We start from the raw sequence: 13175 nt of genomic DNA on the forward strand, positions 1-13175 counted from the left end.
TTCATAGAATATTTTTTAAACAAATATTCTTTCATGTAAGTTTACAAAAGTTGGTCATTCATCCTAAAAAAAATTGGTACAATTTGGCTTTTAATAGGCCATTTACCCTAAATAAACCGTAATGTCGTGACTCATACGTCATATAACTACAAAAAGAACTTACGAGAATACAATCCGTCTATAGTGTATTGAGAGTTTATGGTTGACCATATTGAACAATTTTTTTGTGTTTGTTTTTCCACAGATGGTCTATGGAAATATATATATGTGTGTGTAATGTGGATGCGTCATTGATTTCTTCCTTCCTTTACCATTCCACATCGTTACTTTTTTTCAACACACATTCGTTAGTCTGTACATCACCACTCATTGGTTTCCGTTCAACACGTTACACTTACATATAAACGCCAAAATTCTTCCATTTTCTTTAAAACACCCTCTCTCTTTCTAAATTTTCTCCTTCTTTTCCTCACTCTTTTTTTTCCGGAAAATCTTCCAACATTGTATTCATGTCGGTATGTGTTATTTTTCTTTTACTATCTCAAATTTCTATGAATTACTTCTGATTATCTGTTCCCTATATATGATTCCCCATTCATGTTGCTTATTCATTTCAATTTTGCTCCTCATATCCATGAATCATATTTCACAATAATTTATTGATTTTGGTAACATGATCCATGTTTGATTGTCTGAATTTTAGGATAAAATTCACATAATGAGGAAATATTTATAAGCCTTTTGAGTTTAATTATATTTTACACAAAAAAATCTGAATAACCCTCAGGACACGGGTCGACCACTACCAAAGTTTGGTGAATGGGATGTCAATGATCCAGCTTCAGCTGAAGGCTACACGGTGATTTTCAACAAAGCTAGAAATGACAAAAAGACAGGTGGTGGCAAACCAGAGTCACCTGCAAAGGTTAATCCTCGTACCAGACGACCTCCGTTAGATCCAAGCAAAACACAAAGTGTAAGATATTCTTGCATTATGATATAATAATCAATATATCGTTACATGTCTATGTTTTTGTATGAGTGTTGTGTATTTATATGCTTGTTTTTCTTTTCTTGGTTTATAATGTATTTATATTTCAAAAGAATTAAGAAACAACAGAATGATTGTCTGAGCTACCTAAATATATACGATGCTAAACATTGTCCTTGATTGAAAAGTTAAGTGGATCCTAGACCCATTGCAACAATGATTCATTTACAACCTTTACGTTGCAACCAAATATGATTCTTACTTTTATTGTTCTCTTGGATTAGCATATATAGTCTTTCGCAATTTCTGTATCTGGATGTCTGTTAGTGGTAAATGAACTATCTGATTTTTGTCTCTATAGATAGTTGATCTAGCTTAGGGATAATTTGTTTAACCTATAATTAATAATTTGTTTGATGTTTATGGGTTTATTTTGTATTTACATTTCTCCTCTCATGAATCTCATTTGATTTTCAGAAAAAATGTTTTTGTTGCATACAAAGTCCTCCCGTGGAGTCATAGTTATGGTTGCTCGTGTAAAAGATTGAACAGAAGACCGTGTTTATATGTAATAGTTGCTTCCAACGATTTCTCAAGGATAGGAGTTGAGGGTAGTAGATGAATTATGTTATGCTTATATGCTATAAAAGCAAGTTTGCAACAAGGAAAAGTAAAGAAAACAAACTTTTATCCATATATATAAAGTGGTTTATCCATATGACTAACTTTAGTTTCTTTAGCTTGTTGATTTATATATTTTCAAATCAAATATACTTAACTATAAAAATTTTAGACGAAGAGCTACCAAATATATATATATATATATTTAAAATAAAAAATAGAGGCGGGTTTTAATTGTATACACTACCAATGAATTTATAGCTCCAGCTTTGTAGTTGTGATGATATTGAGGTTTCTTCTCACGAGCCATATACACCAGAGTTGGCAAAACAAGCCCATCTACATCCTTTGAGTCATGAAGTAGTATCTGCTAAGAAAATCAAGCCACAAGAGCAAACATGCATGCATCAAACTTATATATAGGACAATCACAAAACTCATGAGCCGAATTGAGTTCAAAATTCATGACAACAATGTGAACTTAATATATATGGTATAAATTAATGGAAAAATATTTTCTTAATATAATTTTGTGCGATTCGTTTTACAAGTAGTTTTGTTACTGCGCTGATTTTTTTTCCTATGAGAGTCACAACAATTTATACATTCTTGTCTAATTCTCCCTATTATATTATTAATATATTATTCATAAAAATTGAAAATGATATAAAAAAATTTATAATAACACATAGACTTTACTCATATAATTGAATTAGATCTCTTTGTAAAAGAAAAGGAAAAAATGATTTGTTTAGGTTAATAAGTTAAAATTGATTTAAAAATACATCAATCCTAAGTAATTGGATTGGGTAGTAGATTTTGGAAAACTTCAATTGTTTTATAGAAAGCTGAATGTTTGAACGAGATCACAAAGTGCCTAATGATCCCAACTAGATTGACATTATAAAAAAGATACTTAATATTTAATTACTTGTAATTTCTAATTTTTCTAGATATTAAAGCATACACAAATATTTGTAACAAATAAAAACAAAATAAATTTTAATAATTTTTTAAGATAAAAAAATAGTTTGTGAAACACGGGAACAAATTAAAGGTGTAGATCGATCGAACTGGAACCTTTGGGAGAGTCTATTGATGAAGGTTTTTCTGAACAGCATGTTCCATCGGAGCAAACAAATCAAGCCAAGCCCATTGCATAGATCCTGCGAATGTGCCTTCCTTTGCCTTTCCTACTCTGAAACAGTGAATAGTCTTCACCACAGTTAATTCAATTTCTTATATTTTTTGTCAGTGGACCAATTATGTTATTCTTCATTGATTGTGTGATGGGTGTTGCATTGGCAGTTCAACATTCCAACTCTAAGCTAAGCCGAAAGGGTGATTAGCGATCACGAATGGGCTGACTAACTCATTGACAGTGCATATGATATAGTCACAATATTTTTTTTTTCCAATAAAAAAAAATGCTAAAATCAAAGTCAACTCTATTTATAAATTTAAAATATATTTAAATCTTTGCTATTTGCACCCACCAATGCTATCAAAATTAATTATTTAATTGTGACTTATGTTTAATATAAAACTAATATTATAGTTAGTTTAGATACTATATTTAATAATTTTTAAATTAATTTTACGAACAAAATGCTTATATGAAAAAAAAAATTGCGTGACTATCAAATATATAGTGCTTGGACGTTAAATTTAATTAGGTAAATCTTAAAATGTAAAAATTAAAAATAGATTTAATCATCTATTTAGTTCTATAATTTTCAAACTTAGTGAATTTATTAGTATCTGAAGTTTATAATAATTAAATCTTAAAATATGTATTAAAAGTGTATGTAACCAAATATATAATTGTCTAACACCTTTTTCTGGACGGATTTTTTTATTTTTTTAGTTGAAATTCCTGTAAATCATACTAATTTGAAAATAATATCTACTATACGAAGAGGCAGACATACATAATTCGTGGGTCTCATGAATTTCCCTAACAGAAGGAAGTACGCTAAATGGTATATAATATTGAAATGTGCATTGCTAGTATTTCTTGTAAATCAAATATTGGGAATCTGTTATGATGTTATGCAGCAGCACACACAAGAACACAGCACAGGGGCACTGCAATTAGACAAGGCAATTAGACAAGGAGGAGACAAACACACAAGAACACAGCACAGGGGCACTGCAATTAGACAAGGAGGAGACAAACACTAAAAGGAAAACAAGCAGGAAGATTTCCTAACCAATTCTGATCCTAAGCGCTGAGCTGGCGGGCTCTCATTGGATAGGGAGGATATCTTCATTCTGTTATCAATTCTGTTATTGCACCTTAGGACCCGCTGAGGAAAGAATAATCAGCTTAGCATTTGGGTGCCTATATAAGAATCAAGCATGTAATAGAAATGCAAGCAATACCATTAAGAATAAATTCTTAATGGTACGCCTGTTTATTGTTATATCATTTTGGGTTTAATATAATTTATATTTTTCCAAAAAAAAGAATTTATTCTCCTTAACCTTTCTTTGTGGAGGAATCCTAAGCCTCGAACTCTAGGATCATAACAGAATCCTCAATCTCCAGTTTCCAAAAACTAATAGTTGCTAGATTTATGTTTAGATACGTGGAACCAAAGTACTTTGATAAAGATAACTAGCGCGCACACTTAAAGCTTCAAGTCAATGAAGCCATACTAGGAACTAATATTAAAGATTCTTATCACTAGTAAGTAATGAGCCACACTTTCAGTATTGTACTGACATTTAAATAGCTAGATTAGCAAATGAAAGGTGCCAGGCAACATGCTAATGAGGCCAAGACAATGGACTTGAGCATAACTGAAGATGGTATGCAACCTTTATCACTACGAATGAAAAGTGCCTCATACACTGGTAAACTGATCATAACCACCAATGAACTCAGTGTAATCTGCATCATCAATTGGCTAGAGCTGAATTCCAAATTTAAATCCATCATAATCCTCTTGATTCCCCCAACAAGACCAACAAGGTTTAGCAATGCCACTGTTGCTAACATGGTTAACATGATCGAAGAGCCTCCAAATTCAATGATCTCTTGCTCATACCTCTTTTGGACATCCTCAGTAACCACTTTATTGGTGATGACAAAATTTGTTTGTGATAGTCCTAATTGCTTTTTCATGGTGTCAATGAAACCAAAGAGATACGAGGTGGTCCTATGGATGAATTTAATTCTTTGCAAGTTCCACCAACCCTTTGCTGTGGACCCACAAATCAAATACTCACACAAGCTAAAGCCATATGTAGCAAGAAATGCATACGCAAATGGAAGGACCCATATGCTTGAAAGCTGCAAAAACATGAAATAATAAAGGTAAATATGTGCAAGAAAATTAAGGAATCAAATCAGGTTAATTAAACGCATGAGACAACCTGTGGGAACAGCGGAATGCCATGAAGTAGGCAAATAGGAGAAACAATGACATAACAGAGAGTAGGCAGAGACATGGGAGCCCATAAGAGGTAAGTGCAATATCCCATTTGTACACCAAAGTGTATCTTCCCATGCCCATAAATGAAAGGGCAATACCTGGAGAAGAAAACTTGGAACATGCCTTCTGACCACCTCATATGTTGAAGACATGCTACATCCAAGGTTGTTGGAGCTATGCCCATGAAAGCCTTCCTTTCAGGGTTGTAATAAATCGATTTCCAACCCCTGCATGAGATTACAAGGCCAGTAGCAATGTCTTCCACGGGAATACCATATACTAATCCCTTCTGCAAGATTCATAAATATCATCAAATATTTGAAATTTTATGGTAAAAAAATAGCTACAAACAAGCACATACCTCCTTCCCCCATTGAGTGCTCTCCTCATAGGTGCAAGTGGCAAGAACCTTGGATGCTTCATTCAATTCATCAATTGTTCTATTATCGTTTCTTTTTGGCTTGCTGTCCCATTTTGCTTTGTAATCTTTCAAGTAAGCTCCCGAAAGACTTTCTCTTCGATGTAAACACCCAGTTCCACAAAACAAGGCTGCTCCATATCCACATATTCCAGCTAGCTCAAACTTTATATGCACACATTAAGTAAAATCAAACTCAATAAACCGGTAGTCCATCTTATGGACTTGTTTGGATAAGCTTATTTGAAGCACTTTTAAAAAAAAATGAAATAACTTTCTTGTTAACTATTTTATTCTTTTCCTCTTATTTCTTCTTCTAAAATTACTTAAAAAAAAAGAAATCCAAATAGACTCTACATCTATGTGTTGTGAGATTATATATATATATATATATATATACTGTATTTATAGGCATATAAAGTAATTACATTATTTTATTACCTACCTTATTGCTCACAAGATAAGAATTTGCATAATGGTCATTCTTGGCGATGTTATTATAGCTCTGTGGAAATTGAACATAAGCTATATCGTGGCCTTTTGTTTCATCCAAGAAGAAGCATAATACTTCTTGAATTGTATTTGCATTATTGGAGTACATATCACAATCCAAGTTGAGAATGAAAGGGGCGTTGCTTATCTCGGAAGACACTCGTATCTGCAGAATGAAACTTGTGATATGTGACACTGACACCAAATAGTAGTAGATAATTTTCTTTATTTTTTGTTTGTTGTTATTGAGAAAACATAGTCAAATACCTCTTTGAATGAACAATTTGAAAATATCATCATCAATGTACAAAAGACAAGTTTCTAGAGTGAAGGGAAAACATAATATATTAAGATATAATAAAAAAAAAGTAAACATAAAAGAGTTTAATTTTCAAAGTTCTTATGTTTAGCCTAACTATTTCAAAAAAAAATAGCCTAACTACTAAGCTTAGGGTAGTGTCTAATTAAAGTATTAAGACACTTTTAAAAGAAAAAAAACATTTTAGATAAAGAGTTAATTAACTTCTTTTTTCTTTTAACATTGTTAACTTGCATTTGAAAGGTAAGATTTAATTCTTTTAAATTAAAACGAGATACATTTTTACAAGTAAAATATAAAATTATGAGTTTAATTAGCATACATTGTTAATGGAATGCTGTGAGTATTACTCACCAATGCATTAACCGCTCCAGCTTTGAAGTGGTGAGGGTAGTTGTGTCGTTTTTCGCGTGCCATGTATACGACTCTTGGCAGTTGAAATCCGTCTTCATCTACAGCATTAGTGTCTCTTCCATCAATTATTATCTAATAAAATGAAGAATAAATAAATATTATATAGAAAACTAAGATATAGTACATTAATTTCAACGTGAATTCTTACTTTTTCTTTTTTGTGCAAATTAAAAATGTTCATACCTGCACGATAGGTTGATGATTCTGCTTTGTTATTTTTGGATTCCATTCTGAGAATCCTCTGTGCTGATTCATCGCATTATCTGGAACCTCGCCCCTTGCTACGGCTGATTCAATCTCACTTTTCATGTCTTTGTACAAATTCTGACATATGAATAATGAAATGGCATATAGGGTAAATTTCCATCAAAGGTTATATTTAAAATGAAGCCAGATTTGGAGAATCAGTCAAAATAAATCAATAAACAAATAATATTTCAAAACAAATCACATAAGATAAAATAGACAAAAAATAATTTTTGTATTTTAAATTTAAATACTTTTAAATAATTAAACTATATTAGAGTCATCGAGAGACGCTCGTATAATTGCATGTACAAATTGATAATACTATATACTAATAATTGTGGTTGTGTAATATTTAGCCTCATAGTTTCATTAGCAGGCTTATTCATCACTCAATTTAAAGATTAAAAATAATATTTACTACTGATATTAATAATTTAAATAAAATAATTTTAAAAAAAAAAAATAGAATAATAAAATGACTAAATTCTAGTTTAGAAAAACCACAAAAATCAAGCAATAGAACTCTTGAGATAACTATTGAATACTTTTCTATTCAACATTATAGAGGTGATTAGGATGTTTTTCATATGATACATTCTTATTCGAATTATAAAACATTCTTCATATTATGATTTTTACTGCAAGAATTTTTGTTATGTAGATATAAGACTCAAATTTAACATGTTTAAGGGAAATTAAATATGTATTATCCAAACTATATTTGTTCGGTTATAAAATTAAAAATGCGTTCATTTTATATATAAAAATTCATTTGATTGTTTGATAAATAAGTTTTTTAATAAATTTTTATTAGCTTCTAGTATTTTTTTGAAATGTTATTATTTTTATAATTTTTTCAATTTTTATCCTTGATATATTTGTTATTTTTTCTTGTTATTTTTTTAAAATAAATCATTATTTTATTATTTTTTTATCATTTTATATTTTTTTGTTCTTTCAATAGTTAATTTTATCAAATAAATTTAATTTAATAGGTTAATTTTTTAATTTTCAACTAACCTGTTAGGTATATAAACTTATTATTTTTTATTTTTTTAATACTAGTACATATATTACTTAATTGTTTAACTCCTAGAATTCCATGTGATCACAAAGACAGTGCCCGAACATTAGTAACATTAGATTAAGGTAGAAGTGTAACATTATATGGACATATATAATAATTCAACGTAAAAAAAACAAGTTCAGTTACCTTGATAAATAACCATGCTTGGCTATACTCAGTGCTACTATTGCTACAATTATGGGCAGCGAAGAAAGCCTCTGGTGACCTAGGTTCAACATTGAATCTTCTACAGAAAGGTAACCAATGTTTGGAGAAAATGGAGGCTTTTAAGAGAGCATAGAATGTGAGCTCTGAGCCTCCATCGTCAGAGAGATACACACTCAATTTATTCGCAGGATAATTGTACGCCATTGCTGATAATACCGTATTCATCACCATGCATGGTGGCTCAAGTGTTGGGTCAGCCGTGCACACAAAAATGTCCACTGCTGGTAAACTCTCCTCATCATATCTGTAAAAAATCAAAATGGGAAATCATTATTTGTTTGACACTATAAATGTGTTACACCACAGCCAAATCATACACATGGCAGTTAATCAAAGGGATAAACAAATGTTAGAGTTAGATTGATTGTGTTAGACACAGTAACGTACAGAATGACGAAAATAGCATTAAGGTTGAGGGAGTCAGTGGAGGATATCGATCTGAGGAAAATTATGGGTACAATAGAAAAATTCATTTTCTGGTCATGGACCACACCTCTTTTATTCTTTTGACAAATTTTAAGTGTTATTAGCTTTTTTTTCTTTCAATTAAAAAACAAATAATTTATATGTGGTGGTGGTTTAGAATTATCTAATAATTTATAATAAAAGATTTTTTTTATGATTGTGAAGTTCGACTCCTTTGTATGAATTAATTTGTTTTTGTCATTCTTATCTTCTTCTCTTTTTTTTCTTTATTTCATACGACAGTATACAGTTAAAGCTATTGGACCTTGTTGTATTGCATTTTGCTGTGTGAATTCTGATTGTCCAGCAGAGGTAGTCATAACAAAATGCATGCAGTATCTCTTTGAAAAATACTAATATATATCTTCCTATAAGCTATAATTTTAAACTGTGCAACAAGATTCAAGAGTCCATTTTGAGCTCATATCTTTTTTATATCTTAGTTCTGGGTAAGGTACAGATGATGACAGCCTCTTAATTACTTGCAAGACTCAACTCAACAAAAGAAATATGGAAAGTTGGAGGTAAAAATTGGTATATATGGTGCAATGGATAAAAAAAATAAAATAAAGGCTCTCTCTCTTTATTTTGAGGCTTGTGATGAAGAGAAACTAACCTTTGTAAGAGCCTGTGTTTGAAAGGCGTTTGATATACGATTTTCCAACGAACAGATTGAGTGATGATCCAGTATATTCCAAAACATAACTCTGACACCATAACACTAATCCAAGTCCATCTCCCACTTGCAACTGTGGGGATGTTTGCCACTCGGTACACCCAAATCAAACATATTGCTGCAAATATTGTAGATGCAAATACCTTGTAAACTCCTCGGAATCTTGCTTCTTTTGTCTCAAACAAACTAACATCAACATGAGACTCTTGTTGTCTCGCACCTTCTTCTTCCTCTCCCATTCTCTCTCTCCTCTCGTATCTGATGAGCTTCTGGTGCACTATCGCTATTCGTATCGCGGTCCTTAATAAGAAAACAAAAATTATTATTTGTGGCTGTCTTTTAAGCCTTTTTACTAGAGTTATTGAAAAAAGTGTTCCAAAGTTATTGAATATTAATAGATGAATGAAAAATGTATCAGCAAAATAATTGAAGAAAGAGAAGAAAAATATCAATATTTTAATGAAAGAAATAAATAAATAAAAAGAGTGAATGACGTATTTAATCTTTGAAATTAAAATGGAAGTTATAATCAAAGAAATGAGTTTTTTGCATCGGCTTGGGTTAGGTTAACTTAATTAGATGAAAAAATCTTATTACAAGACAAATAAAAAATATAAGATGTAATTCAAGATGATACTTCTTATATTCTTATATGACAAAAATCATTCATTACGATAAATACTTCATTGATTAAATTATGATAATTATTAATTTTTATTTTTAACCCAGATGAAAAAGCTCCACCTTCTATACTATTTTTACGCCAATAGGAGAGGTTTTATTAGATTAGGATCATTCAAAGATTTTCTTTAGAACATGTAATGTAACTCTAAATTAAGACTAGCTAATACAATTGTTCTTAAGAATAGTATCATTTCTTCACGTATTCTTATCATCTTATACAGGCCTGATATTATTTTTGATAAAATTCAATAAAATGTGTTTCCACAGAATGACAAAACGTGGTGGAGAATTCGAAAGTACTAATCTTGTTATGGGAGTGCATTTATTAAGATTTAATATACTATAAACTCTCATAAATACTAGTAATACTTTAAATTCAGCTTTTTGATAACAGTGTCTTCAATTTATTGGTGTACTTGTGATACTACAAGAATAATTATTTTTTTTTACAATGATAATCTTTTTATTTATCAGACCTCGTACATGCATGATACAGCGCATATTCAAATAATTATTTTTTTTACTAAAGACAATGTTTTTATTTACCAGACCTCGGCACATGCATGAATTGATGCAGTACATATTCAAATAAAATTTGTACATATATTCTCATATTAAGTACTCTATTTTATCTTCTAAAAAAAAGTACTCTGTTTTCTTAGAAAATATTTTTGATACTTAACCGGCCGGTATATGTGTACGTGCCCAGTAATATATATTAAACTAGTTTAAAAATTTTCAAGTAAATTAAATTAATTAAAATTTAATTAATATTAATTATTTTATCACACTATTTTACTTTCACGTATAATATATTATAAAAGTATATGTAAGTATCGATCTATTTACTAGATAAACCACTAAAAAAAATATCTGATTTATGTGAAATGTAACATAGATGATCAAAATGATAATATCAAATGATTCAACTATTAGATTTTTTAATTTTGTATTCTACAAAAAGAATATCATACGTTATATAAGTATACGATTTTAATTGCTAATATTAATTTATAATGCCTCTTTCTCTCTATATATAGAAGGATCAAATTGACATAATAAGGGTCGATTTTAAACTAAGTACCGATCGATTTGTATTTTAAATAAAGTCAATAGCAGTCGCAAATCCTGATTGGGTTATTGATTCATGAAGCTTTGAATCTTCCGTAAATCAAGAAAATGAAGAAAAAAACATACAGAAAATGACATTTTAACATTTTATCTATCGTTTGTGAATATAACATTTTTCCTATTAAAAACGGATTCACTTCCCATGTATCGTTTTTAAATTGGAAATTGGTCAAGTCAATAGTATGAACAATTCAAAAACTTATTGAAATAAAAAGAGAAAAACTATGTACTTTTTCAATTATGTATCATAATAAATTTATTGACTTTCACAATAATTATATTAAAAATTATACTAATCATAATTTTTTATTAGATGGCGGTATAAATTTGTTATAAACTTATAGTTTATGATTGAAAAATTAAACTCAATAAAAAAAACCAGAAAAAAATGAAAAAAAACCTAGTTAAAATTGAATAAGAACTAGATACAAAATCTGGTTAGATCCGATTCTTTTTTTTTACTGAATTAGATCTGTTATTTTAAAAATAATATATATATATATATATATATATATATATATATATATAATTTTAATTTTTTAAATAAATAAAAACTTATGCATGGAATTAATTATAGATTATCAATATTATTATTAATTTTTTCATCTGCTGCAAGACATAATATAATTTTTTTATTCTTATATAATCTTTTATATTAATGCCAATATACAATAATAGCCTGTAGCAGAATATATTTACGGTATCCCCTCTTCCCATTAATACTTTGTTTAGTATAGGAGTAAAATAAAAATGAAAAAAATTAGGAAAATTTGTGTTGTTTGGATAGGTAAATAAAAAAGAGAAGAGTAGAGAAATTTCTCTTCTTTGGATGGATAGAAAAAATATGAAAATAAACAAACAAACTATATGAAAAATATTTTATGCCAATGAATAAATGGTATTTCTAATCTATCATCTTTAAATGATAAAAGGAAAAAAAAAGTCACAAGTTAAATTTCTTTTTCGTTAATAAAAAAATTAATAATTAATATTTTTTTGGATGAAAAAACAAAATCTATTATTTTTAATAAATTTATTTGTTATTTTATATAAAATGAAAATTTTAAAAAAATATGAGGCCGAGGAGGTTACAGGCGATGTGACCCTTCAGATTTCTGCATTTTTGTTTTGTTTTAGCACGTGCATATCAGAGGGAAAGAATCTTGTTGCTTCTTCTCTTGTTTGATTCCTTTGCATGCTTCAAGTTCAACCATGCTCTCATTTCTCTTTTCTCCTTATTCTTCCACCCCAAGGGCATGTTTAAGAACTTTATAAGTATCCCATGCAAATTTTTAGAGAAACTTAATATTATATAAATTATTTTTTTTTAGTTTTTTGATGACTTTTTTTACCAATTAAACTCATTTTTATATGTTTTTTTATGAATTGTAGCACATTTATCAAGAGTACTATATATTCAGATTGAATTTATTTGTTAACTTTATTTTATATTTAAGTTTTGAAAATCAAGTTCAAAATTTCTATTTGAATTTTTTTCTATTACTACGTACTACAAAATATAAAAAATAAAATAAAAAATCAATACATAAAATAAATAAAATAATTTTAAATCTAATATCAATTAAGGTCTTACAAAATACAAAAATAAAGAGATAAAGAGAGACATAATAGAGTGTTGAATAAATATTATTCTTAATTGAAAGTAACTGATAAGTCACAGGTTAATATTTGTTACCTTAATAATCATGTTCCTAAATCTAATTAATGATATAAATTCTTTTAATAAGATACGAATTCAATTTTCAATTATATAGATGATTTTGGTATTTAGTTTTTTCACCTCTAATAATTAAAAAAATTATGTTAAAATTTTGGATGGATTATGTGGGAGAAGGATTACCACCACTGTGCTAGGGAAGGAAGTTGTAGGGTATCTGTGTATGGACTCAATTTCTTTTCTTTTTTGGATTTATTTCCCTTTACCGGTCCACCACTGATGCTTCTTGCACTTTTAAGTTGT

At 29.0% G+C, this 13175-nt stretch overlaps 2 protein-coding genes across 2 annotated transcripts; one reads left to right on the forward strand and one right to left on the reverse strand.

Annotated features, from left to right (window-relative positions):
• The first annotated feature begins 295 nt into the window (after window positions 1-295).
• Window positions 296-1711, forward strand: LOC100817111 (protein NOI4). The gene is made up of 3 exons (XM_003518505.5): window positions 296-515; window positions 788-976; window positions 1469-1711. Exons 1-3 carry the CDS (start codon window positions 510-512, stop codon window positions 1511-1513), a joined length of 240 nt encoding a protein of 79 aa, XP_003518553.1. The 5' UTR covers window positions 296-509; the 3' UTR covers window positions 1514-1711.
• A 2483-nt stretch (window positions 1712-4194) lies between these two features.
• On the reverse strand, window positions 4195-9700 carry LOC100779861 (cellulose synthase-like protein E6). Its single transcript, XM_041009747.1, has 8 exons — window positions 9320-9700; window positions 8158-8482; window positions 6879-7019; window positions 6636-6767; window positions 5916-6128; window positions 5414-5635; window positions 4994-5341; window positions 4195-4910 (listed from the first exon to the last, which is right to left on the reverse strand). Exons 1-8 carry the CDS (start codon window positions 9616-9618, stop codon window positions 4356-4358), a joined length of 2235 nt encoding a protein of 744 aa, XP_040865681.1. The 5' UTR covers window positions 9619-9700; the 3' UTR covers window positions 4195-4355.
• Between the last annotated feature and the right edge of the window lie 3475 nt (window positions 9701-13175).

Source organism: Glycine max, chromosome 2 (genome assembly GCF_000004515.6).
Source record: "Glycine max cultivar Williams 82 chromosome 2, Glycine_max_v4.0, whole genome shotgun sequence".
NCBI classification, from domain to species: Eukaryota; Viridiplantae; Streptophyta; class Magnoliopsida; order Fabales; family Fabaceae; genus Glycine; species Glycine max.

What these genes read in the sequence shown, in the direction of transcription:
- LOC100779861 (XM_041009747.1), bottom strand. Translation starts at nt 9,618, where the DNA reads ATGGGAGAGGAAGAAGAAGGTGCGAGACAACAAGAGTCTCATGTTGAT. An exon ending in AAACACAGGCTCTTACAAAG is followed by an intron (nt 8,483 to 9,319) that starts GTTAGTTTCTCT and finishes GATTTTTTACAG; the next exon opens with ATATGATGAGGAGAGTTTAC. An exon ending in CTGGAGCGGTTAATGCATTG is followed by an intron (nt 6,129 to 6,635) that starts GTGAGTAATACT and finishes TTCATTCTGCAG; the next exon opens with ATACGAGTGTCTTCCGAGAT.
- LOC100817111 (XM_003518505.5), top strand. An exon ending in ATCCAAGCAAAACACAAAGT is followed by an intron (nt 977 to 1,468) that starts GTAAGATATTCT and finishes TTTGATTTTCAG; the next exon opens with AAAAAATGTTTTTGTTGCAT.